This window comes from Osmerus eperlanus, chromosome 2 (genome assembly GCF_963692335.1).
Source record: "Osmerus eperlanus chromosome 2, fOsmEpe2.1, whole genome shotgun sequence".
Lineage (NCBI taxonomy): Eukaryota > Metazoa > Chordata > Actinopteri > Osmeriformes > Osmeridae > Osmerus > Osmerus eperlanus.
In genome coordinates this window covers 22,789,476-22,816,917 of record NC_085019.1, presented here as the reverse complement: position 1 = coordinate 22,816,917, position 27,442 = coordinate 22,789,476, and the positions used below count along the sequence as shown (strand labels likewise).

The window sequence follows — 27,442 nt, the reverse complement described above, 5'->3', positions numbered from 1 at the left end:
CTTTGTACTTCCTGCGGCTCTGTACTTCCTGAGGCTTTGTACTTCCTGCGGCTCTGTACTTCCTGAGGCTTTGTACTTCCTGCGGCTCTGTACTTCCTGTGGCTTTGTACTTCCTGCGGCTCTGTACTTCTGTTGCTTTGTACTTCCTGTGGCTCTGTACTTCCTGTGGCTCCGTACTTCCTGTGCTCCGTACTTCCTGTGGCTCCGTACTTCCTGTGGCTTTGTACTTCCTGTCTTCCTGTGGCTCCGTACTTCCTCTCTAGGTGTGACTCAGCTTCCTCCATTTTGAAACGACCTCACCTGGACCTGCTTGTCCCCCCAAAGACATTAAACACATACAGTGTGTGTGTGATTCAGCACCCCAACCGGACTCCTCGTCATGCTTGCTGTGGACAATGTACACCACTGCCACCTGCTGTCTCGTTCGCACATAGCCCGAGTTGAGACCTCTGCAGAGATGAATGAACCAGCGAGCAAGTCTGACAGCTTGCTATAATGCAGAGTCACCACACGATGGCACTCTCACCGCTGATTCTCTCTAACCAGCTCTAGAGTCAAACACAGTGTGTGTGTGTCTGTGTGTGTCAAAGAAAGCCAGTGGAGACTGCAGCCCTCCAGGACTTGGATCGTGGCCCTCCTCCAGGGGGCTGAGGCCAGGGCTGAGCCAGGACAGAGAGACACCTGGGGGTGCTGTCTGCTCCAGATGGCAGGAAAGACCAGCGTCTACAGGTCTGGCTGGCAGCACAGAGAGAGAGAGAGAGAGAGAGAGAGAGAGAGAGAGAGAGAGAGAGAGAGAGAGAGAGAGAGAGAGAGAGAGAGAGAGAGAGAGAGAAGAGAGAGAGAGAGAGAGAGAGAGAGAGAGAGGAGATGAGAATGAGACAAAGAGACTGGCGAGTAGAGGAGACAAAAGAGACAAAGAGAGAGGTGGAGCGGGAGGAAAAGAGAGGGAGGTCGAGAGAGAGAGGGAGAAAGAGAGAGAGAGAGAGAGAGAGAGAGAGAGAGAGAGAGAGAGAGAGAGAGAGAGAGAGAGAGAGAGAGAGAGGGGGGGGGGAACCAAAGGGAAAGGGACAGGTGAAAGGAAGAGAAGAGAGAAGAGGTTTGACTGACATAATCACTTCAAAGGTTGGCACCAGCGTGTGCACCAGCAGACATAGACTGACAGAGGTTCCACAGGGTGCTGGCATTGGGCATGGCTGGCAGTGGGCATGGCTGGCAGTGGGCATGGCTGGCAGTGGGCATGGCTGGCAGTGGGCATGGCTGGCTGGCAGTGGGCATGGCTGGCACTGGGCATGGCTGGCAGTTGGCATGGCTGGCAGTGGGCATGGCTGGCAGTGGGCATGGCTGGCAGTGGGAATGGCTGGCACTGGGCATGGCTGGCAGTTGGCATGGCTGGCATTGGGCATGGCTGGCATTGGGCATGGCTGGCAGTGGGCATGGCTGGCACTGGGCATGGCTGGCATTGGGCATGGCTGGTAGTGGGCGTGGCTGGCAGTGGGCGTGGCTGGCAGTGTGCATGGCTGTGGCCAGTGGGGTGGCTGTGTGCTTGGTGTTGGAACACAACATTGCCCTCTGCTGGGTAAATCCGGCACCTCCACCAGCGTCATGTCCAAGCATGGCAGTACTGTCTCACTGAGCAGGCATATCAGAGCCTGACAGAAAGACTAGCGAAAGGCCCTGTTGAAAGCAGTGATTGCAGGTCATCTACGGTGAGTATCGACCTGAGGGAATCTGTCACAAAGCCGTCAACTATCTGCCAGACCTTTTGTGATTGAACCGGGGTGATTTGGCTATCTGTGTTGAGACAGTTTTGTGGCAGGCACCTGCTTTGAATACACATTTGAGTGTGTGACTGCTTCAATGTGTCCCTGCATGTTCACAAACAATGGTCTTTGTGAAGGCGACATGGCCAGCCTGACCTCGTGGACTGTCATGCCGTCCAAAGCGTTCGAAACACGATTAAATCGATTCACGCTCGCCACAGACCTGAGGACGACCAAAAGCAGACTATAAACGATTATTTAACATTGATATCAAATTGCAAACTTTCAACCCATCACTGAACATTGTACAAAAGAGTGGCCTGGTCTTCCTTGTCTACCAGAAGAGAAATGTCATTGGTTTACAACGATGTACAAGGCTATCTTTGTAGGTTTTTTCTTTATACCGCTGTTGTCTTATCCAACCGAGTTGTGAATTCCTCCCTCCGTTTTCAGAACTGTGATATCCTTTCTGTTCCCCACATTCAAACTGAACGAGGGAAAAAATACTTTTAGGAGTGCTGCCCCGTCTGACCGGAATTCTCCTCGAGCGAATCTGAAATGACTAAACTTGGTGTTTAAGGAACATTTGAACGGTATTACTCATCTGCTGGAAGATGAATCGATGTTTTGTAATGTTTTCAGTATTGTAAATGTCTGTTTTTCTGTTTGTATTCTGTTTCTTTCAACTAGGCTGTGTACTTCCTTCTGAATTACCCAGCTGCCCATTTTGGCCAGGTCACTTCTGTAAAAGAGATTTCGAATCTCAGAGAGCTCGTCCTGGTTAAATAAAGTTAATAATAACAATAATACACCTAGACATCCTTGATGACAGTAGCTTATTACACCACCTTTGCCTTACAGAGGTCTGGCTTCCTGTTCCAGGCCAGGGGATTCTGGGAAACACAGGCAGGTTGAGGACAAGGCTCCAGTCACACAGCCCCAAGCTGCCACCAGTGTCCCACCACCACAGAGACACTCGTTCGCCCCCACTGTCACACATCATCGTGTGACCTCTCACCACCGCTCACTGCCCCCCTTCCCTTAACGTGATCATGTGTGTGTGTGTGGGCAGGTGCAGGGTGTGTGTGTGTGTGGGGAGGTGCAGGCAGGGTATCCACCCATCGGCTTGCTTGTGAGCCCAGTGTTGGTGGTAGGAGATAGCGTTGCTGGGTGTTCAATAGCGGGCCTCTTACAGCTCTGTTTGTCGTTCCTGTCTCTCCCATTCTCCAATAAAACACTAATGTCCTCCTTCACACACCCTGTCGCTCCCCATCCAAAGGGAGGGAGGGAGGGAGGGGGGAGGGGGGGAGGGAGGAGGGAGGTCGATGCAGCCCAACTGAAAGCTCAGTACTTGAAACGATACTGGTACAGAACAGGAACATTCTGGGTGAGAGAGAGGGACAGACTTTCACACCCCGAGCTCTAAACCGGTCACCAATTCCCTCCTTCTCTTCCTGAATGATGTCAAAACAAGCAGGTGACTTCTGGAGCCGCGTGTAGTCACATGCGACCCGATGGTGGTTAATGTTCTAACCCCCGTGCCGGTTTAGACCTTGCCTGACCGCTGTTCTGCATGGAGCGTGTCTGGCTAAAGAACCGGGCCCGGAGACACGCTGGAGATATGAGAGTGGGATTGTTGGCAGATTTGCATGAAGTAATCCTCGTTCCAGTAGGGACTCAGTGTCCTCCATCTTTAATCTGTCCTGTTGTCCTGTCTGAACGGCTGTAGATCAACACAGATAACCATCATCTTCCTGTTGGGCGGGTTCCCTGCCAGGGCACAAGGTTTCAAACACAGGCCTTTATGGTTGAGCCACCATCCCACCATGGGCCTTATGGACTGAACAAACCCTGAAAACATCCTGCATTCAAACTGTGTAGCCTGGCAACGCTATCCTTTTATGAGGATGGGGCGGGCTTGGGAGATAATTCGCCATAGTGACATTATGCCTCATAACAAACAATATTGCTGCTTGTTTGACAGTTCACCAGGGGATGTTTGAGTTAGTGTTTGTGGTACCTCTGACTTGCTGAGGCATCAACACCATAACCGTTTAACATGATTTGATGGCGTGTGTGTGCGTGTGTGCGTGTGCATGGTTGTGTGCGCGTGTGCGAGTGTGTTTTCCGCAAGTTGACATCGTCAACAGGAAGACTAGCTCTGATGACCACACACACCAGAACCACAGAAACTGACTTCTTAACAATGTCTGCAGGGCTGGGGTTGGGTAAGAGGTAAGAAACTCAGTTAGACATTAACTCTTGCCTTAGTTGCCAAGGGAGGAACAGGAATGTCTGCTGAAAAGATGAATATCAATATTAGCCAAATATGACAAGCCACATCTGAAGTGAACCTCAAGGCCACTCCTAGCTCTGCTCTGCCCACAGCAGACTTCAGACGCGCAGCAGTCGAGTGTGTGTGTGTGTGTGTGTTAAGAGGAACCACAGACCTGTAGTCGAGTGGAGCTGAGCTAGACTGTGTCACCCTGGTTTTGTTTACCCACAGGTGGAGCCTGCATTGTTCATTGGTGAGTGTGTGTGTGTGTGTGTGTGTGTGTGTGTGTGAGTGTGTGTGTGTGTGTGTGTGTGTGTGTGTGTGTGTGTGTGGGGGGGGGGGGGTGCGTGTGTGTGTGTGAGTGTGTGTGTGTGTGTGTGTGGGGGGGGGGGGGGGGGGTGCGTGCGTGTGTGTGTGTGTGTGTACATTGAATGTGTATGTGTGATAGTGGAAGGAAAAGAGAGATAGATAAGAGGAGGGAGAAAGAGAGAGAGAGAGAGAGAGAGAGAGAGAGAGAGAGAGAGAGAGAGAGAGAGAGAGAGAGAGAGAGAGAGAGAGAGAGAGAGAGGGAGGAGGGACAAAGCCGGCACCTGTGCTGCTGTACCTGCCAGTCTGACAGAGAGAGCAGAGACCACAGAGAAGGACCAAAGAGGACAGTCAGGATCTCCCAGCTGTGAAGGACTGTGTCAATCAGGGGTGGACATGGCTGTTATCTGACCGCTCGTGAAACCTGTGCATTGGACTCCCAGAGCAAGGATTCTCGCTTGGGGGAGGAAGAAATTACCCAGCACTACACTTGTACAAAGGTGAGGATGTTACACACACACACGCGAACATAATACACACATCATGTCCATGATACACACATGGAGCCTTTATCAACTGTCTATTTGGACATGTTAGAGATGATTGTATCTACAGCAGCAGTGAAGTGGAAGGGGTTATGAAACCAGACTCTTGTACTCTGGGCCTTGAGTACCAGTCAGAAATAAGTACCTTTGGACACACAACTATTTGATCTTTTACACAGAACAAACACAGCGCTGTTGGCACGCACACACACACACCTACACACTGAACCTTTCTGAATACCTCTTTAGTAGGTCAGAGTGCACATATCCCTGTAGCTCACTGATACAACAGTACAGGCATGAGTTATTATTACAGCATCTCTATACTCTTACTGTCTGGACAGATGTAGAAAGAAATGATAACCACTAAGGAACTAAGGACCACGCCAGGGAAGAAGCTGCAAATCCACGAGTCATTTCAACATTGTCCTTTTCACGGTCCATTTGTCATCCTATTTGAAGGATGGGAAACGTTCCATATGTAGCCAATATGGAACATTTCTGGTTCCTAGTAACAGGGCTATGAGCAGTTCTAGGTGAGCAACCTCATTGTCTATTGTGACCAGTTTGTGCATCTGACAATAAAAGACTTGAACAGTCAGTCTGTGGCTGACCTGACAAGTAGCCTGAGAATTAAAGGAAAACCTTCCTGTTTCATGGCAGGAGAACTGCTGATTCAGCTGGGGGAGAGTTGGGTGCTTTCCTGATGGTTTGGTTTATGACAGTCCCGTTTTGATTGGCCAGTCCCTTGACATGGCAGCAAGTTTGTGCTTCTGAACCAGAGTTCTACTGTAACTGAACCAGAGTTCTACTGTAGCTGAACCAGAGTTCTACTGTAGCTGAACAGAGTTCTACTGTAGCTGAACAGAGTTCTACTGTAGCTGAACCAGAGTTCTACTGTAGCTGAACAGAGTTCTACTGTAGCTGAACAGAGTTCTACTGTAGCTGAAGAGGGCAGGGCTGAACAGGACAGGGCAAGTCAGGGCTGGGCAGGGCACGGTAAGAGATGGTGATCAATGCTATGTATCACTCAAACATGCAGTGCGCATTAGCAACAGAAAGTACAAATAAATATGTGTATATTACATGTAATCTTATTGGTTATTGTATTTATTTCCACGTATATATTGAGGGTTCAGGCTGGTTTCAGCCAAGCGAATGCAGGAAGCACTAGAAAACGACTCAATCACCTGTCATGGATGAATGAGAGAAAAAAAAATCTGTCCTGGTTCTTGTTTGGTTACTAATAAAAGCCTTCTGCTATCTGGTCAAAAGTCACCAGAAAGACAAGCCTGAAAGATCATTAGCATATTCTATGGAAATTGTCCCCGGCGTTGCCAGGCAACCAGTTGGAAACTGCCCACTCCCCCCTACTCCAGAGACAGGCACAAAGCCTTTATCTGAGAGCAGTGTGTGTGTGTGTGTGTGCGTGTGTACATGTATGTGGGTATGTATGTCCCTGTGATCTTACATCATGTACGTTTCACGTGTCAGGTAGCTTGCGCATAGGAGACATGTCTGTGTTTGTGTTGGGTCCACACCTTGGTGATTGTTTGTGCATGTATGTACGCTCATTCCATTCATGTGGAGAGGTTGGGTGGACTACAAGGTTCGTGGTTTTCTTTGAAAGCAGACAATGCAGAAAACCAGTTTTCCTTGTGCGACGTGACATACAAACAACACGAATCTCTATTGGTCAACACAACACAGACCCCGAACTCACCAATAGGAGCACGTCCATTGCTCCGCTTTAGAAGAGGGCTGTCCAGCTGTTCCCTCATAGAGCTGCTGCCCTGCCTGTTGTCTGTCCAACTCTGGATATAAAAACATTTCAAGCTGCTAATTATTGGCATGACGTGAGCTTGATGTGGTAGGAGACCTACGGGGACACTAGTCGGAGGGTCAGAACGTTCTGGAGCATTGCTTCCTGGTCCGGACACCCCAGGTGACCCATTACCTGTCCTCCCTGTCGTGTCTGTCACTGAGGTCAGGCTGCGGCTGAAAGAAATCTGGCTGGTGAAACCATTCAGGGGAGGGGGGCCAGTGCCCCTGTGACAACAAGCTTGGACCCCCTTGTGGCCCCCCTAAATGTAGAGTCTGAATCATTATAAACACGGTCCCCCCCCCCGTTCAAAGGGTCTAGAACCTCCCCTGTCAAAAGAAAATGAACGCCCTTCAGAGTGAAGTAGACAGCATACCGTCTGAACTCCAGCCAGGTGACCAGAAGCCACCACAAATGGATCAACCAACTGTCGCCAGCTCTCAATCGTTGCAAACAACAACAATCTCATGAATCGTGAATTGAAAACAAACATGTACTTTTCCACCGTTTGTCGAGAATACGTTTTCGCCAAAGGTGCTGGGGCTCGTGTTCCGACAGGGGTTCCAGTTCTGGTGGTTAGGAAGGCTGCAGGTCGAGTCCTTCAGGTGCTGTGTGCGCGTGAGGGCCTGGCCGGCTCACCCTGGGCTGAAACCTGAGAGTGAGGGTTTAGCAGCCAGGGTGTTTAGCCTGGCCGGCAGCAGGGTAACCCAAGCACCTCCAGGCCCCTCCATACCCCCACCATATGGCGCAGATCGAGTTCCAATGAAATATTCAGAAGGTCTCCCGTGCCCTCAGACATGGATATAGTATGTCCATCAGAGCTGGTCACAGCTGGGACTCTGGTGTCACTGTTTTATGGGAAGGGGCGTGTGTGTGTGTGTGGTTAAATACAATGACTGTGTTCAATACATGTCGTTGTATTTAACCATGTATTTCCCATCGTACCATTTTGACGATGCATTTAACCAACGCATCATCTCCTCCTGTTTTTACACTCTCATACCAGGTTACCTCTCACACCTCCTCATCCCTCCACCCCTCCAGCCCTCCACCCCTCCACCCCTCCACCCCTCCAGCCCTCCAGCCCTCCACCCCTCCAGCCCTCCACCCCTCCACCCCTCCACCCCTCCACCCCTCCAGCCCTCCACCCCTCCACCCCTCCAGCCCTCCAGCCCTCCACCCCTCCACCCCTCCAGCCCTCCAGCCCTCCAGCCCTCCACCCCTCCAGCCCTCCACCCCTCCAGCCCTCCACCCCTCCTCCTCTCTTCGTTCTGGCCATGGCTGAGCCGTCCCCCGGCTGGTGGAAGCTCACCTTCCTGCGCAAGAAGAAGTCGGAGCCCAAGGTGCTGTACGAGATCCCCGCCGAGTACGGCAGCAACACGGGCCACGGCGGGGCCCCCGCGCCAGCAGAGGGCGCCGCCGCGGAGGACAGCCAGTTCAACGCGCGGCTGGAGAGGATCGTGGACAAGACGGCCACCAAGGGGCGCCACGTCAAGGTGTCCCACTCCGGACGCTTTAAGGAGAAGAAGAAGATCAGGGCCACGCTGGCGGAGAACCCCGATCTGTTTCCCGGCCACGAGACCAGCGATGAGAATCTCAGGGCTGGGAAATGAGGGAAGGTCGACACACACACACACACACACTCTGTGTTGTAATGAAAACACACTCATTCACACTCACACACCCCCTGTCAGACGTGATCTTGATGGGCAGTTCATACGCAGAGTGACTAAACGGGAGAGAGAGGATGAGCCTGTGCTACAGTCTAGTCACTAGGTCGCTCGTTTGTACAAAGTAATAAGTGATGTATGAATTGGTAATGGATAAGCCTAATGTTCAGCACAGCATCACTCTTTAACCTGGAGCAGGATAATGTTTGGTAGTAGGCCTAAGCTGTGGAAGCCAACATTTGGACAGATGAAGGATAGGCTGATTTAAACTGTACATTGGCCTGAGATTACTTCCCAACTGAGTTGAGCTGGTTAAAAATATGTTTTGTAAGGTTTTTGGGGGATGTATACCTGTGAGGGACTAGATGTCACTGTGTAAGGCTACGTAAGGAATCACTGAGGTTTGGTTGCTGATGTAAAAGAAAAGGACTTTATTGTGATTCAACTGCAAGTGTTTTAGGGCATCTCTGCCTTTTCACTGTTGGTGTAATGCTTTAGAAAGATCATTTGAATGAACAGACAGATGAAAAAGCCAAACCAAAACTACAGTGGGACTCATATCCTACAAATCTCAAGTCTTTTAACTGTAAACGCTCTGCTACTTTATCTATGTTGACTTTCAGTATCACTGTAATATTCATATTTGATCTAATTGAAAAGTATATTTTGAAAAAGTTTGTAAAATTCATAGGTACTGTTCAGATTGTTTTATAAATAAAATGTATGTCTGATTTTATGAAGGGAACAGGTTGTGGACTTTGTCTTGTGTGCTGTTTTTAAGAAAAGGCCTATTTAGTGATTGTCCTATAGCATAGGGACCCAGCGGTGGGTTATTGAGGATGGCATCTTTATGTCTTCTATCTACCTTCTCGTTACTTTGATATAGCTCAAAACATTAGTGTAGCTGGTGTGTATCAGTGAAACTCACTCCTCAGGTATGTAAAATGGCCACCCGCATCAACGAATAGCTAGCTTTTCGTTTGCGTAGTTGGTAGTGGTGGCGCTTGGGAAGCCAGAGGTGGTAAGTTCGAACCCAGTGCGGGACGATTTGCCCGATACCTCTGACGGAGCTTGCAAGACCACGTCTGTTACACTGGTGCCGTGACCCGGATCGCTAGGTTAGCATCAGCTAACCAGCCGGAGTGAGTTTGAGGGGTGAATGTAGCTGGTGTGTATCAGTGAAACTCACTCCTCAGGTATGTAACAGGCCACCCGCATCAACGAATAGCTAGCTTTTCGTTGGCGTAGTTGGTAGTGGTGGCGCTTGGGAAGCCAGAGGTGGTAAGTTCGAACCCAGTGCGGGACGATTTGCCCGATACCTCTGACGGAGCTTGCAAGACCACGCCTGTTACATTAGCTCCACAAATGTTAAAACTAGAGAACTTAATAACAATAAAAACATGTAGAAATCTAAAGAAATATTTTGAAATACAAGAAATGCAACAAAAAAATACAAATGTTTACAGTAAATACAAAATAATTAAAAGATGTACACTAGTTATAATAAAACATTACTCTGTGCTAGCTCCCAGGATAAAAAAAAAAGAGTAAACTAAAATTTTGGAGTCATATTTCGTAATTCAGTTCAGCAAATATGACAAAAAGTGCTTCTCAATAACACTACCTACAAACTGACATTTCTGAATAAACATTCCGTTTGTATTTGATCATGTAATGCAAGACGTGTTAATGTTAATTGATGTACAGCTCTGGAAAACAATTGAGAGATCACTGCACCTTTTTCTTTCATTTAAAAAAAAGTTGAGAAGGACAATTTTGAGTGAGGAACAGAAGGGTACCACTGCAAATGTTACCCTTCTGTTCCTCACTCAAAATTTTCTTTCTCGACTTAAATTTACATTTAGTCATTTAGCAGACGCTCTTATCCAGAGCGACTTACAGTAAGTACAGGGACATTCCCCCGTGGCAAGTAGGGTGAAGTGCCTTGCCCAAGGACACAACGTCAGTTGGCATGACCGGGAATCGAACTGGCAACCTTCGGATTACTAGCCCGATTCCCTCACCGCTCAGCCACCTGACTCCGCCTGACTTAAATAAATAAGGACGTCAAAATCAGTAGGCTATATGATAATAATAACTATAACATCTACACAAAATCTAGTGATCATGGTACCATTAGGGTTAATATTATATAAACATAAATATATTATAAAGCAAATCATAATTATAGACATGCATAGGACATGTGTATTGTGTAAGCCTATGTAACATACAGGTGGGTGCATAGGGGGCAATTCTAGGTTTTTAAACTGGGGGTGCAAATGGTAGTGATTTTGTATACATTTTTTTACTTACAAAAACATGCTCAAAATTAATACTAGATCTTAACATTTGAAAATTGTTATATGATAGATGATAGAACACATACAACTCTGAAATCACTTTAAAAAAAATTCAACGTAAAAACATTTAATCCCAACAGTAGGGGGTGCAATTGCACATCGCCTTTGGGTGGGTGACTGTCACAAGACTCCTGTTTTTTATGAATTCCAGGGTAGGATCCTAGGAGGAGAGGGAGAGAGGGGAGGGAGAGGGCAGAGAGAGGAGAGGGAGAGAGGGGAGGGAGAGGGCAGAGAGAGGAGAGGGAGAGAGGGGAGGGAAGGAAGGAGTGGGGAGGAGAGGGAGAGAGGGGAGGGAGAGTGCAGAGAGAGGAGAGGGAGAGAGAGGAGAGGGAGAGAGAGAGGGGAGGAAGGAGTGGGGAGGAGAGGGGGAGAGGGGAGGGAGAGTGCAGAGAGAGAGGAGGGAGAGTGAGGTGCCTGCATTTATATATATTTATTTAATTAAGAAACATATATGACCAAGAGAAAGGGACACTAATAAATATGTATGCTCAGCGTGGTTTTATTGGCCTTATATTAACAAAAAAGGTGCTATGTGGATCAAATGCAAAGTTTTCTGGTCTGCATTTGAAATCAGCCACAGGTGACGCTGGGAATGAGGAGACTGAGACAGAGGTGGAGGTAGCTGTGACTGTGGTGACAGGGTCCAGTGCAGAGATGATGACAGGTGCAGCAATGATACTGCACACAATAGAGTATAAGTTAACACTATACATCTAATGTTGTACACAGCCATCGAAAGCACTGCATCATCATTTATTATTATATAGTGTGTGAATTTGTGTTTGGGAACTGTACACGGTCCCGGGCCGTTCCCAGTCCAACCCTGATGTGACGTCAGTAGCGTCAGAATCAATCGAATCATCGAAGCAAAGTTTGTTTGTATTTGTTTATTGTGTTTACTGGAATACAGTCAGACCATATGATTGTTATAGTTATTAACCCGTGGCTAACAAGTGAAACATTTTTGGAAGTTAACTTATAGGCTATAAAACATACAAGATATAGCACAAATGAAAATGATTAACAATTTATGTTATGCTATGTTAAGAGTTTTATAAGGACTGCAACACTCTAATCAAAACTTAATACACACAAGACCTATGCAGTTTTTGTCAAGCTCTTTCTTGGAAGTCGCTTTGGATAAAAGCATCTGCTAAATGAATAAATGTAAATGTACACACAAACTCGGATCTGATCTCCACCATCTTCTCTCCCCGACAGCATCAGGTCAACACACTGATCAACCCACTTCTGACACCAAAACTGTCAAGGAAATTCTGAAGACACTGTGTACTTGAATAGTCAGGATGCCGGATTAATACAAATGATTTATTCTGTACAGTACACTACTTAACAGAGCGCTCTGTGATCGATCTACTGCAGGACATGTATTGCTAGTGTCATCCAGCTGAGTGATACCGACTTGAATACACACCCAGTCTTATATAGATCCACAACATCTGGTCATTCTAAACAACTGATAAGTAACGAGTTGGAAAAGCAGATTAGCCTAAACTAATATGTGTATTAGGTCAGGACCAATCAGAAAGCATAATCAGTAACATGTTCACCGGTGAGTTCAACATTGCATTTCACATCCCGAAGAAGGATGCCTGCAGGAAATGTGAAACATTCCACAATCTCCCAGAGCATGAGAAGGCCCTGCAGATGGAAGAATATTTGGCACATCAGTCAAGAAAATAATATATAATATTCAATATAGCCTAATGATGATCTATTCTATATTAGATCTATGATCTGTTTAGATAGATTAGATGACAACGGGAGGTGCTGCTCCAGCTCTCGCCACACATAGCAGACACAGAGGAAGGATGCAGAGAGAGGGTACGCAGGTTCTTTTATACATTCTACTTGAAGACCAACCAAAATAAACAGAGTACCCCCCCCCCCCCACCCCCACCCCCGTTGAGAGCCACTGGTCTAGATGACTTCAATCCCATGGATGTTGACCTTCCTGAAGAATATGTAGCTATACTTCGGGTCTCCGTGGCGATTGGTGAATTGGATCTCTGATTCATCAGGAAGGGTGATCAAAAACTGTTCCTTTGTGAAGGTGATGGATACCTAAGAACAAGAGAAAGGTATTGTGCATTTTGGTTGAAAACATTTGTAAATTGAATAAAAAATGTTCATGTCCTTTCCTAGTAGGGTTGCAGTAGTAATGACCTGCCACTAGAGGCTGCTCTAGGAATACATTCTAGGTTGTGCCTCACTTTGAACTCCTTTCCATAGTTGAAGGGGAAGCCTTTGGCAATGTGTTGGTACCAATGCCATGTCCCTGAATGGCAGGAGTTGAACACCACCTGCTTCTGTGTATCTGCATAATTGAAGCAGACGTCCATGTGCAGAGCGATGTCGTCCACACTGTCACCAACGTTGATGGAAAATCTATTGAAAGTGAAAACATCATTAAGGAGGCCGACATCATGGTTGTTACAGGTTGTACATTCTTCACTATGTGCCAATGCTGAACCAGTCTGTTGTGTCTGTGTCTGTTGTAAACGTATACACAGTCAAATTTGAGTCTGGGAGTCAGGTCAGCAACACATTTTTATCTTCAGTTACTCACCTATCGCAGTTTGGGTTGGGGACCCCTGTGACGGTCAGGATCTGTCCCACCTTGAAGGAGGTTCTCACCTCTAGGTTCTGGATGGTAGGAAGAGAGAGACAGAGAGACAGAGTTTTTCAATGGTTAGGAATAAACCGGCTACCGTCAGGCTTCAGTTGGGCTGCTACTGGACATCATTTGAGTTGTTACTTGAGAATTATGACCGTTGTTAGCAAAAGGAATTGCAAAAGGCCGATTCTGGAGTTTACATGAAGCTAATAGATAGCCTTTAATGTGAGATTGTAGTTTGTGCTTTGATAACAGCCAGTAGTATACAACAACTCAAGGCTCAAAGCTTTTAGGCCGGTGCATCCAATAAAACATTGCCTTTCAATGTAAATTTCCTGTACTTTTAAGGATTAGTAAAAAATTCCTATATTATTTACAGAATTATAATTTTCTAACTTGCCCATGGTGTCAAAAGAATTTCAGAAATGACAGGGTGATGTCGTAAAGATGATGTCACATTTTCCTGTGCTAGTTGACAGCCAACACAGTATACTATATGTGACACAAAGAATTGTGGGCTTCACCTCATCAACAATTACTGGAGTCGTTTGTACTTCTTACAGGTTATTAAACATAATTACAGTTTCTGTTTTGTAAGCCTGGCACATATTGTACGGTATATGTGGGTTTAAAGTGTGCCGAGTATAGCACCAACAGCTGCTGGAGAGATAAGAACTTTACTGTTAACAGTCAAGAGACTGGCATCCTTTGGGTAATCTTTCTGCCTATATCATTTTGTTTGCTTGCTGTTAGCATCCATGATGGCTCCACATTCACTCAAGCTCAGCATACTGTACGATACAGTACTGCGTCAGAAACAAAAATCTTTGTTTGTTATGGACATGGGCTTTAAATAGAAAAGTATTCATTCTAATAGATGCCCCACAAAGATGTCCCTTCTGGTGTTACTGATCAGTGTCCAGTGCTGTCCCCCAGGTGGGTGTCCAACTGACTAGTTTATCGTTGTGCATTGGTTCAGGGGGAGCTGTCCTTGTTAACCTTTAGAGGTAATTTAGAGGAAATTTCACCCAATGTAATGTTTTTTGACGGATCAATATTTTTTGGCGTGATGAGAGACATCTACAAAGTCAAGTGTATTGAATATGGCCCGTAGATCTCTTTATGCTGCGCATGATTATGAATAAACAAAATGTACACAAAGTTATTTGTTTTTGTTTTAGTAGCGTCGCTCAGCTGCTTTTCATGACTAGCCAGGTACACGGGTAATCCCTTCAGGCTAGCCTGGGGGGTTTCCAACCCACACACTCAGCAACGTTGATTACCCTCTCCAGCAGATCATCCAGGACGTAGCCAGAGCTCCCCAGAGACAGGACATCAGATCTACCATCTCTCCACTCTGTAGAAACACAGCAGGTCAGATACTGGGCTGGTTAGATTCCTACTCAGGGACCACATATAGAACATTCAACTGACTGAAGGACAGACATACAAGCAAACTGACAGACAAGTAGGCTGCAAGCAGGTAAAGTATCTAGACAGACAGACAAACATACACATACATACAGACAAACACAGACAAGTAGGCAGACAGACAGGCTCAGTCTCAGATCTCCAATCAGAATCATCGTCTCTCTCAGCTCTGCTGTCTTCACTCACTGCACAACAACAACATACAAATAACTAAACAAGGTCAAGTATTACGTAGCTTTTTACATCCATTGACAAACACAGATAACAATACAGACTGATAAATGCACAGACAGCTATAGCTCAGTGGTTGAGTATTAGACTGTAGTTCAAGGGATCACAGGTTCAAATACCCCTGTACATGACTTGGACAAAATTATTGCAAAAAAATGTAATATGTATGTATTTATTTAAAATAATAATGAGTATTGAACTGGTTCTTGTTACGGACACATGTTTATAGCTTTATATTTCTGTCTGTGTCTGTATAGTTGTGTTGTTTATTGTCTTCCCTTCTGTTTCTACCATCTCTCATTCAACATTCAGGTGAATTTACAATTATTATGAACTTACAATTATTTATGTACTGGAGCTGCTGTTAGTACAGTACATAGTCAATACTCACTGCTTGGAGGGAAGTCCATTCTTCTGGCTCCAGTCACAGGCAGTGGTGACGTCTTATTAATAAAAGGAACCAATAAACGGAATTACATAGCTCTTTTGTGAATCTGAGTCTTCAGAAATAAGTATGAAAGTACCTGAACAGATAATCTAGTATTCTACGTACCGGTCCTTGTGGTTCCCTGCTGTGTGCAGGTTCAGGGTTTAATCTGCTGTGTGGAGATCTGTGTGGGTTACTCTCTGAACTGTGGTGAGAAAGTATGGAGGTCTGGGAGCCGTAGTCAGAGCTCCCCAGAGACGGGACATCAGATCTACTTTGTCTCCACTCTGTAGAGAAACACAGCAGGTCAGATACTGGGCTGGTTAGATTCCTACTCAGGGAACACATATGGAACATTCAACTGACTGAAGGACAGACATACAGAAAAATAGACAGACAAGTAGGCTGCAAGCAGGTAAAGTATCTAGACAGACTGACATAAAGACAAACACAGACAGGCAGGCAGGCAGACATCTTACTCTTAAGGCTCCGCCATGATCCAGCTTCAGATCTCCAATCAGAATCATCGTCTCTCTCAGCTCTGCTGTCTCCACTCACTGCACAACAACAATATACAAATAACTAAACAAGGTCAAGTATTACGTAGCTTTTTACATCCTTTGACAAACACAGATAACAATACAGACTGGTAAATGCACAGACAGCTATAGCTCAGTGGTTGAGTATTAGACTGTAGCTCAAAATATCACAGGTTCAAATACTCCTGTATATGACTTGGACAAAATAGTTTGCAAAGAAATGTAATACATATGTATTTATTTAAAATGAGAATTCAACATATGGAATATTAAAATGATTAGTATTGTGCTGGTTCTTGTTACGAACAAATGTTTATATATTTACATTTCTGTCTGTGTCCGTATAGTTGTGTGTTGTCTTCTGTTTCTACCATCTCTCATTTAACATTCAGGTGAATTTACAATTATTATGATCTTACAATAATTTTGTGCCAGAGCTTCTGTTAGTACAGTAAATAGTCAATACTCACTCATTGGATGGAGGTCCATGCTCCTGGCTCTTTTCACAGGCAGTCGTGACGTCTGATACTTAGTGCCCTCCATCTCAGAGTAAAACACATCTCCACTGTTTGCTGCCACCATCTCCTCCATCTTGTCCAGCAGCTCAGTGACCTGAGTGTCATCACCCCTGTTCTCATTGTTGAGGACATGATACCTGTTCCCACATTTCTCAACAAGCCACTGGAGGGCCTTCCCTTCTGTCTCAATGTGCTGCTCAATGGTTGTGTCTCCCAGACAGTCCCCATGAGTGAACAGCACTATAGTGTGACTCCAGACTCTCTCACTGAGAAGCTGCAGGTGGCCCTCTACTGATCTTCTGTGTTTTTCTAGGAATGATCGATCCAGCCGTATGACCAGGAGGAGAGTGTGAGGTCCTGGAGGACACAGAGACACACTGCGTACTATCTCCTGTTTAACCAGCTCAGTATTCCTCTCTGGAGGGAGACCCATCAACCATCCTGGAGTGTCGACCACAGTGACCTGCCTCCCTGCTACTTCTCCCTGTCTCTTCACACACTGAGCAGCTGTCCTCAGGTCAAACTCCTCTCTGCCCAGGATGGTGTTTCCTGATGAACTCTTCCCTGCATCATTCCACCCCAACAGCACAATCCTCAGCTCTGGGAGATGGAGGGACTCACCTGTCAGAGAGAGAAAGAAAACGAGAGAGAGAGAGACAGAGAGGGGAAAATATAGATGCATGAGACATATTGAGAGATAAAGTGAGATAGAGAAGGACTAAGGGCAAACATGGATTACATTTTATTTTTGAAGTTTACAATGATCTGATTTTACAGGTTGTTTGAGTGAAGCATCTACACCACATAGTAATAATGTGTGTGAGTGAATGCGTCACAGCGATTGTAAAAAATTGTAAAGAGCCGAAGTTACACGAACTCGAACTTATTGCCCGTGGTATCCTCTCTGGCTCCGCTTAAGCAAATGGCGAACAACGACGAGACATGTATTATGTCCAGTGGCGGTTCTACATTGAATTCTACATTGAATTACAACCATTGGTTCTACATTGAATTACACCCAGGGCGTCTCCCCCCCCCCCCTCCCCACCCCATTGAAATCAAAAGGCTGTTGTGGTAAGACCGATTATGTTCTATACAGCTAAAACAGCCTGGGGTCAAATTGACACCAAACATAATAGGAGGGTTACATAAACATGCCCTTACACGCTAAATGTCTGTTATTACATGCTATATTAATAACACTTTTAGTTATGACTTTAAACTATACTTTGTCACGAAATATAGTTGTAGCAAATAGCAAATGTTCGTCTTTGAAACTACCTACAGATTTGAAAATTCCGTTGGCTAATTACAGGGCCTAACCTAAATAATGAAAATAAATAATAACTGAACTTGTAACAGTTTTGTTGCAAAGCACACTATTATGGTGAAATGTTATCTCGTGTTTGTTGAGTTAAAACCGAAATATTGTTGTTGCATAGCAAGCATCATAGCAAAAAGGCTAACAAACGTAAGAGTTAGCCTATACCCACCAATTAACATTAGCCCTTCATTCATGACATGGATACCGTAATAATCATACCGAGACATATTTGCATACCTTTATCTTTTTCTCGTTTCTCCTCTTCTTCTTTTCTTTTTTTTCGAAATTGGGCACCTGATGGCTTACTTGACCTTTTCCTGCCCATCTTCTTTGGCACTCAACAGTCAACAGATTTCCCATCCCCCCAACACTGTCACTCACGACGAGAAGTCAAGACTAAACCAATTCACCTTGGTGACCACGATCGTTTTGTGTTACATATTTTTATTAGCCATTTCACACAAATAAAAAAAACAAAAATGTGCAGGAACTTTAGGCCTATATTTATAATATTATGAATGAAATGTGCGTTATTTGGAAGAAAGTCGAGGTGCAACTGACTTTAGCCCACTAATTTAGAGTATTGCACTATACAGTGGACCCCCCCCCCCCCCCCCTTGTCCGTTCCATTTGGGAGACCCAGTCAGGTGAGCTGTCTGTCCCCTTCCCCTTTTTTCACACAGCTTCTGTGCACGGCACCTTCTCAGCAAGCAGGGGTGCCTGCAGCTGCCTGAAGGGGCGCCAATTTGCCAATTCCCCACACAGTGAAATGATAGAAAAAAGAAAACCGCTTCGCGGCGCAGAGATTTTTATTTATTTATTTTATGCTCGTGCGCCCCCAACGTGACATGAAAAAATGCCGCCCCGGGCGGCTGCCCGGTCCGCCCGTGCCTAAAACCGCCCCTGATTATGTCCCATGTTTGCGCCCGTTTCCTGTTTATCTGTACGAACATTTCATAAATGTGTGTGAGTGAATGCGTTTCATATGTGTCTATGCGAACATTTCACATGTCTATGTGGCTGTGAGTTTTCAGTAGTATGAATGTGTGTGAACGTTTCACATGTGAATGTGTAGGCCTACGTGTTAAAGTCAGTCTTAAATATTTCCAAAACGGCCGCTCAAACATGATGGACTGAAACATTGAAAGGAAGACTGTTTACCTGAAGCCATTGTTGATAATCCTTCTCGCGTCTTTACTCCTGGAGAGAAAGGAGATTAGACAGGGTCTATGTATATACATATATGTATAGGCAATGTAAAACATGGCAATAGGAAATGTTATCGTGGTTTCACCTCAACCTAGGCTAGGCTACTTGTGTACTTGGAATAGGCCTACCTCAAACTATCTGTAAGATCAAGCATCTTCTACCCATATTGTACCCTATTATTCCCGTTATTTAATTAGCCTAATTGGTAAATCTGGTTAACAATTTTTCAACATTTTCAATAGACTTTTAACGTACACACCCAAACCAAAAAGTCGAAGCCTCGCATGACGAAGGAAAGAAACGAAAGTGAAAGTGTGCACTACTAGGGCGGGCGCATATGGCGGGGTGATTCATATCAGGATTCTCTTAGACTTCCTGAACTTGCTGAACATCGTAGGCTAGGCCTACATCCAAACTTGTGAACTTGCGTCTCGTGATGGGGAAAACGAAGCTTTTCGAAGCATCGAGCTATTTGAAACAATTGTGTCAAAAAAGTCTCGCTGTTTGGAAGCGTTTGATACATCCTCTCCATAGGGACATCTGCTGGTCAGTTCATGGTATGGCGACTGTATCGAGAGATGGAAGAAATCGAGTGAGATGAAGTCCTCGAGACTTTAGTCTCACAATCGTCATTGACAATTTGATAAATAAAGGTTATGTGACAATTGTTTACATGTCAAAAATATGTTATCACAGTGCTCTCAACATAAAGACTCAACATCCTCAACACCTCCCTGGAGACATGCCATGTGCCAGCCTGTCTCAAGTCCTCCACCATCATCCCTGTGCCCAAAAAGCCAAGGCCAACAGGATTTAATGACTCGTCGCCCTGACCTCTGTGTTAATGAAGTCTTTTGAGCGCCTGGTGCTGGCACACCTCAAATCCATCACAGACCCTCTCCTGGACCCCCTGCAGTTTGCCTACAGAGCCAACAGGTCTGTAGACGACACAGTAAACATGACCTCCACTTCACCCTCCAGCACCTGGACTCACCAGCATCCCACACCGACAAACCAAAACTACAGCAGGACTCATTTCACCAGATACATCCAACAAATCTCTTTTTACTGTAAACACTATCTTATCTATTTTGACTTTGAGTATAGCTGTTCATGTTTCATATTTTCTCTCAGCGGAATGTATATTTTGAAACATTTTGTAAAAATACATACTGTTCAGATTGTTTTATAAATAAAATCTGTCTGATTTTATGAAGGGAACAGGTTGTGGACTTTGTCTTGTGTGCTGTTTTCAAGAAAAGGCCTATTTAGTGATTGTCCTATAGCATAGGGACCCAGCGGTGGGTTATTGAGGATGGCATCTTTATGTCTTCCATCTTTACCTTGATATAGCTCAAAACATTTCCCCAAATGTTAAACTAGAGAGGCCACAACTTCTGGGGAGACTGTGAGGTGTGCTTGCAGCCGCTGCAGCCAGACCAGTGTTTTAAATACATCACCTCCTAACCTATCGTTTAAACTTTTAATTATCACTCATCATGTTTTTGCTTTCTCAAAATATCGCTACCAATGCTGTATGTTTCAGATGCTGGCATTACCTGTCTTGTGTGAGGTGCCCCCTCACGCCTTAGGAATGTGTACTGTACAGGGCCGGCCCAAGCCTTTATGGGGCCTTAAGCAGAATCCGAATTTGTATAATTAACATTAACATAATATATTTAATTTTTAAATTAAGCTGTAATTTCATGTGCTCTTGGGCGCCCTCTGGTGGCCACGGGGGCCCTAAGCAGCCGCTTAGTTCGCTTATGCCTTGGGCCGGCTCTGGTACTGCAGTACACCACATTTCTTCTATCCATTTCTTCATTATTTCTCCTTTTTAGTCAGTATGGAGACTATTGAGTTGTAAATCACATCCAGTGTAATTGAACAGACAGGGTTGTTGTTTTGTCAACAACTAACAGGCTTGTTTCAAAGACACAGACCAGTGTTTATTGCTGTTGTTCTAAAAGCCTGTTTTATTACATCATAGTGTCCTCTACCGGCCATGCCACCACTGCCACCAGATGTGAGGGAAGGACCAAGAAGGCGAGAAGTAGTAGGGGGCAGAAAATGTATTATTTATTACTTAAATCAACAGGTTAAAAACATTCACAAAGTAAAATAAACCAGTTTTGGGAAAGTCAAACGATACACAGTGTCCAAACTAACCTACGCCTCAGAGCCTCAGAGGTCAACCTGCCAGGTAGTTTGTCCCTTCTCTCCCTCCATATACTCCTCTCAGCACCGTTATAAGGCTGGGAGGCCACAATTATGGATAGGGAGGGGACACAATACATCCTCCCAGTCCAGCAAGGCATTACCATCACTACATTAACAATTGAATGAAAGGCAAACATGTTACAAAATGAAGGTTAACTCCTACCTACTCTACCTTGATTATTGTAAATCATAGAGAGAAAGCAAGAGGTGAGGAAGGAGTAGGACAAGCCAGAGCTGAGGAGAAGGTCTCAGGAGATGAAGCATCCACAGAACAATGCTTCACAATTCCCTTTATACCCAAGAACAACCAATCACACGACATCTTAACCTTACATGACTAGCAATGCTACAGTCAGTTACGCAATGAGGTGTGAGAGCCATCAAGTAGAGACTCCGTCCAGTAACTCCAGATTTTAGCGTATGATATGGCAAATTCATATTTCATTTAGCTGTATTTAAATTGTAATTAATATATCCATACATAGTGTATTCACTACTAGGCTGAAACACAGTGTGATACACTCATCCTAGGTCTGACACTGTTCTCTGCATGTTTTATTGGAAGCCAAGAGTTGTGTATAAGGCAGGGTCATATTTAGCCAACATAGTTTTCATCACAAAACATGAGGGAGATCCTTTCCTCAGGACCATGTCGATGATGACCCGTCCTCTGTCCTTCCTCACTGCCTCCACCTTCACTGCCTCCATCTCAGCATCGTTGATCACCCTCTCCTGCAGAAGTCCATCCAGCAGATCATCCAGAACAGGCATCGTCACTCGCTCCACAAACACCAGTCTTGCAGAGCGTAGCTGCTCCTCTGCAGAGCCTTTCTGAGCGTGCTCAGTCCTCCCTGAGCTGTGGTGAGAAAGTCTGGAGGTCTGGGAGCCGTAGCCAGAGCTCTCCTGAAACAGGAGATCAGATCTACCATCTCTCCACTCTGTAGAGAAACACAGCAGGTCAGATACTGGGCTGGTTAGATTCCTACTCAGGGACCACATATAGAACATTCAACTGACTGAAGGACAGACATACAGGCTAATTGACATACAAGTAGGCTGCAAGCAGATAAAGTATCTAGACAGACAGACAGATCGGCAGGTAGGTAGGCAAGAAGACAGACAGACAGACAGGAATCTTACTCTCAAGGCTCAGCAGTGATTCAGTTTCAGATCTCCAACCAGAATCATCGTCTCTCTCAGCTCTGCTGTCTCCACTCACTGCACAACAACAACATACAAATAACTAAACAAGGTAAAGTATTACATAGCTTTTTACATCCATTGACAATCACAGATAACAATACAGACTGGTAAATGCACAGACAGCTATAGCTCAGTGGTTGAATACTTGAATGTAGCTCAAGAGATCACAAGTATTGAATTGGTTCTTGTTGAGGACACATGTACTAGTGCACAGTGCCCATGATGCAGTCGGTGATGTCAGTGAAACACACAAATACAGATTACTTGAACTATAGATAGTGCACAGTGCCTGTGATAAAATTGGTGGCACACACATAAACACACGCACACACAGATTCCTGGAATTATAGATAGTGCAGTGCCCGTGATGCAGCTGGTGATGACATTTCTTCTCAGTGGCTTTGGTACTGATATTTCTTAGAAAACAATTGAAATTCTCTGTCATCTCTGAAGTACTTGTTCAACCTGCACATCTATTGTAGTCAAATTTCCAATGCAGTGGTAGCCTACGTTCATGCAAATTATTATGTAGCTTTCATTTGTCTGCTGTTTCCTACCTTATAAATTCATCAAAATGTACTAAATTGGTTCTCTGATTGTCTTACTACCACAAACATCAAAACATTTAGTTAATGCTCAACCATTGTGCATTACATGCACAATGGTTGAGCCCATACAGCACTTGTACATTTGCAATATGCAGGCAGTTTTGACATCAGTAAACACATTAATTTAAGTAACAAAATTCACTGATCTATACTGAAAGTATATCCACTTTATATTGTCGTTCTGTTAGCTAGCCAGCCCCTTTGAAAGCAGCTGATTATAGGTTGTAAACGTGAATTTGCTTCTAAATAACAAAACAGATTTTCTCTATTTTCCTTTCTACGCTTAGATTCATTTCTAATGCCTTTGTTAATCACATTAGTTCAATCACGGATCTGAACTCTGTTGAATTATAAAAAGGACACCTGCAAAACATGATTATGAGTGCCCGGTTCTCCAGATAATCGTAGGAAACTAACGCGGACACAAACAGCTTCCTGGCATGATTACAGAGATATTTCTGTCTGTGTCCGTATACATTTACATTTAGTCATTTAGTAGACGCTCTTATCCAGAGCGACTTACAGTAAGTACAGGGACATTCCCCCGAGGCAAGTAGGGTGAAGTGCCTTGCCCAAGGACACAACGTCAGTTGGCATGACCTGGAATCAAACTGGCAACCTTCGGATTACTAGCCCGATTCCCTCACCGCTCAGCCACCTGACTTCCCAGTATAGTTGTGTGTTGTGTATTGTCTTCCCTTCTGTTTCTACCATCTCTCATTCAACATTCAGGTGAATTCACAATTATTATGAACTTACAATTATTTATATGCCAGAGCTGCTGTTAGTACAGTAAATAGTCAATACTCACTGCTTGGAGGGAGGAAGTCATTGCTCCTGGCTCTTTTCACAGGCAGTCGTGACGTCTGATACTCTTCAGAACTCCAGTTCATTTCTCTACTGCCGTCCATCTCAGGGTATAACACATCTCCACTGTTTGCTGCCACCATCTCCTCCATCTTGTCCAACAGCTCAGTGACCTGAGTGTCATCACCCCTGTTCACATTGTTGAGGACATGATACCTGTTCCCACATTTCTCAACAAGCCACTGGAGGGCCTTCCCTTCTGTCTCAATGTGCTGCTCAATGGTTGTGTCTGCCAGACGGTCCCCACAAGTGAACAGCACTATAGTGTGACTCCAGACTCTCTCACTGAGAAGCTGCAAGTGTCCCTCTACTGAATTGGCTTCTTCTTCTCTGAATGCAACATCCAAGGCTATGACCAGTAGGATAGTGTGGGGCCCTGGAAGACACAGAGACACACTGCGTACTATCTCCTGTTTAACCAGCTCAGTAGTGTCCTCTACAGGGAGATTCCTCCACCATCCTGGAGTGTCGACCACAGTGACCTGCCTCCCTGCTACTTCTCCCTGTCTCTTCACACACTGAGCAGCTGTCCTCAGGTCAAACTCCTCTCTGCCCAGGATGGTGTTTCCTGATGAACTCTTCCTTGCAAGTTTCCCCCCCAGCAGCACAATCCTCAGCTCTGAGAGATGGAGGGAGTCACCTGTCAGAGAGAGAGGGAAGGATGAGTATAGAGAGAAACATTTCTAAACTAACTGTGTATACTTCTAGTGTAGCTTTATTTAATATCTTATTGTTCTATAAAAAAAATCCACACGTCACAGTGTTAATACATAAACACTTGATGTGAAACATCGCATAGATTGACAGTACACCAGTGTTGAGTTACAAACTACTTGTCATTTGGCGACTATAAGGGCTATTGTATGAATCATGTTAGTGGTCTTCTGCCCTGGTGTTGAGGGCCCACTGGCCTGCATAGATGTTTGCTTCATACAACACATCTGATTTCAAATGATTCTGCAGAGACTGATATTGACCTATTCATTTGAATCAGGTGTGTTGGAAGAGGGAAACATCTAAAACATATAGGACTGTGGGACCTGAGGACCAGGGTTGAAGACCACTGGTTTCTGTACTACATTGAAGGATGAACTGCTCCAAACATAGTGAAATACTTTCACACCCTCCATCAATTCAGGTCTGGACGACACTGCATGCTGTCTCATGATTTACTGAAGAACATGTTGCATCGGTAGCAGAAATAACTTACTGACGAATGTTCTGTGGATTTCTCTCTGCTTCATCACCTTAGCCTCCCTCTTTTTTGCCCTAGTTTCTTTTGGTCTTCTCCATACTTCTATCTTCTCCAGGATCTCTCTGTCCATCTCATAGTGGCCTCCTCTGTTTCCTGCCACCATCTCCTCCATCTTGTCCAGCAGCTCAGTGACCTGAGTGTCATCACCCCTGTTCTCATTGTTGAGGACATGATACCTGTTCCCACATTTCTCAACAAGCCACTGGAGGGCCTTCCCTTCTGTCTCAATGTGCTGCTCAATGGTTGTGTCTCCCAGACAGTACCCATTGGTGAACAGCACTATAGTGTGACTCCAGACTCTCTCACCGAGAAGCTGCAGGTGTCCCTCTACTGATGTTCTCTCTTCCTCTAGGAATGAGACATCCAGCCGTATGACCAGGAGGAGAGTGTGGGGTCCTGGAGGACACAGAGACACACTGCGTACTATCTCCTGTTTAACCAGCTCAGTAGTACTCTCTACAGGGTCATTCCTCCACCATCCTAGAGTGTCGACCACAGTGACCTGCCTCCCTGCTACTTCTCCCTGTCTCTTCACAGACTGAGCAGCTGGCCTCAGGTCAAACTCCTCTCTGCCCAGGATGGTGTTTCCTGATGAACTCTTCCTTGCAAGTTTCCCCCCCAGCAGCACAATCCTCAGCTCTGAGAGATGGAGAGAGTCACCTGTCAAAGATAGAGAGAGAGAGAGAGAGAGAGAGAGAGAGAGAGAGAGAGAGAGAGAGAGAGAGAGAGAGAGAGAGAGAGAGAGAGAGAGAGAGACAGGGAGGGAGAGAGAGAGAGAGACAGGGAGGGAGAGAGAGAGAGACAGGGAGGGAGAGAGAGAGAGAGAGACAGGGAGAGAGAGAGAGAGAGACAGGGAGAGAGAGAGAGACAGGGAGAGAGAGGAGAAACAGGGAGAAACATTTTATTGTTATAAATATACTGAACGATGGAAGGAGTGGTAGATTATACTTTTGAGGTAAATAAAACTGTATATGAACTACAATGATTCAGAAGATAACATCCTATTAATTTTTACAACTGAGATGGTGGAATTAAAGCCTTCAAATGTAACAGTAACAACTGCTAACATGATGAACTTCCTGGTTAGGGTGAAGTGTTTTAGGACTGAAACGCTGAAACAAAGACTGTTTACCTGAAGCCATAGTTGATAATCCTGCTCCTCTCTTTACTCCTGTAGAGAACGGAGAGCAATACATATAAAACATGCTAATAAACCATGTGACGTAGTTCCATGTCCTTGTGTACTTCGAATACATGTCAAATCTTACTTAAACTACCTGTTAGGATCAAGCATATTCTACCCTGTGTATATTGTTATTAATTAATTTGTTAATCTGGCTAACAATTAATTACATTTTAAATCGACTTTTAACTTACCTATACCGACACGACGAAGCCCAGCAGACGACGAAGGAAAGATGTTAATTTGTGTGTCAGGTGAAATAGAAAGTAGATCAAAACAGGTTTGGATGGTTTAACAACATTCTTGTAGACTAGGCCACCTGTGACATACTATTACAGTGGTGTAACTCTGATCATGGATCATTGATACAATCATGTACAGCCTTGTTTTGGCAGCCACCGCCCATGTTATGGGTTTAAGATGGCACAGGTGAGTGTTCATTATTGGAGCTCCACTGTCTTCACTGGTGTGCTTGAGATACCCGGATGTGTTGCATGTTACAGAACAAGACTGGTGGCTCACATCTATGACTCTGTCTCATAAAGGACAATGAAGTAGAGGCTGTCAAAACTTGAACATAACGGCTCACCAAGGTAACGCAACAGCCATGCATGATGCTCTGGAACGTTACTTGAAGCCAGCAAGGAACATTGTCTATGAGCGTTATAGCTTTGGTTGTTTCAAACAGGAGGACGGGGAGTCCATTCACAGCTTTGTCACTGTAAGGAAAAAGACAGCTACATGTGACTATGGTGCTTTAAGAGATGAACTGATCAGACAAGATAGTGCTTTGTATAACTGATGAGGGCACAGACGTTTGCTGAGACAGCGTGACATGACACTGGTCTGGGCAGTGTTGACAGTTCCGATGCTTGTTTGTGCTTGATGTTGTACATACTGTCACTGTATGACAGTTTGTACAGTTTATGACAGTGTATCAGTTCAGGTACTGGGTTTATAACCATCAGAAAACAAGATGATTAGCAGAGATAACACAGTTTTGAATGGAAGTCAATGGTCGAGCCCCACTAGGATACAAAAACCAACG

General features: G+C 45.1%; 3 protein-coding genes across 3 annotated transcripts in view; 1 reads left to right on the top strand and 2 right to left on the bottom strand.

Annotated features, from left to right (window-relative positions):
- Window positions 1–27,442, bottom strand: part of slc16a6b (solute carrier family 16 member 6b) — a 233,383-nt gene that overhangs the window by 152,671 nt on the left and 53,270 nt on the right. The gene's annotated exons all lie outside the window — the stretch shown is intronic.
- prr15la (proline rich 15 like a) lies at window positions 7,718–9,117 on the top strand. The gene has a single exon (XM_062482035.1). It carries the CDS (start codon window positions 7,986–7,988, stop codon window positions 8,319–8,321), a length of 336 nt encoding a protein of 111 aa, XP_062338019.1. The 5' UTR covers window positions 7,718–7,985; the 3' UTR covers window positions 8,322–9,117.
- On the bottom strand, window positions 11,620–26,737 carry LOC134038535 (uncharacterized). The gene is made up of 16 exons (XM_062483969.1): window positions 26,589–26,737; window positions 26,344–26,382; window positions 25,167–25,871; window positions 23,901–24,596; window positions 22,419–22,496; window positions 21,836–22,216; window positions 19,318–19,380; window positions 19,011–19,049; window positions 16,478–17,146; window positions 15,948–16,025; window positions 15,595–15,755; window positions 15,433–15,484; window positions 14,646–14,736; window positions 13,332–13,394; window positions 12,976–13,150; window positions 11,620–12,826 (listed from the first exon to the last, which is right to left on the bottom strand). Exons 2-16 carry the CDS (start codon window positions 26,351–26,353, stop codon window positions 12,683–12,685), a joined length of 3,405 nt encoding a protein of 1,134 aa, XP_062339953.1. The 5' UTR covers window positions 26,354–26,382; window positions 26,589–26,737; the 3' UTR covers window positions 11,620–12,682.

Excerpts from the sequence above, each read along its gene's own strand:
- prr15la (XM_062482035.1), top strand. The coding sequence starts at position 7,986 with ATGGCTGAGCCGTCCCCCGGCTGGTGGAAGCTCACCTTCCTGCGCAAG.
- LOC134038535 (XM_062483969.1), bottom strand. Across the intron at positions 15,756-15,947 it reads ATCATGGCGGAGCCTTAAGA|AGTGGAGACAAAGTAGATCT; the intron begins GTAAGATGTCTG and ends GTTTCTCTACAG. Across the intron at positions 15,485-15,594 it reads GCAGGGAACCACAAGGACCG|ACGTCACCACTGCCTGTGAC; the intron begins GTACGTAGAATA and ends TTTATTAATAAG.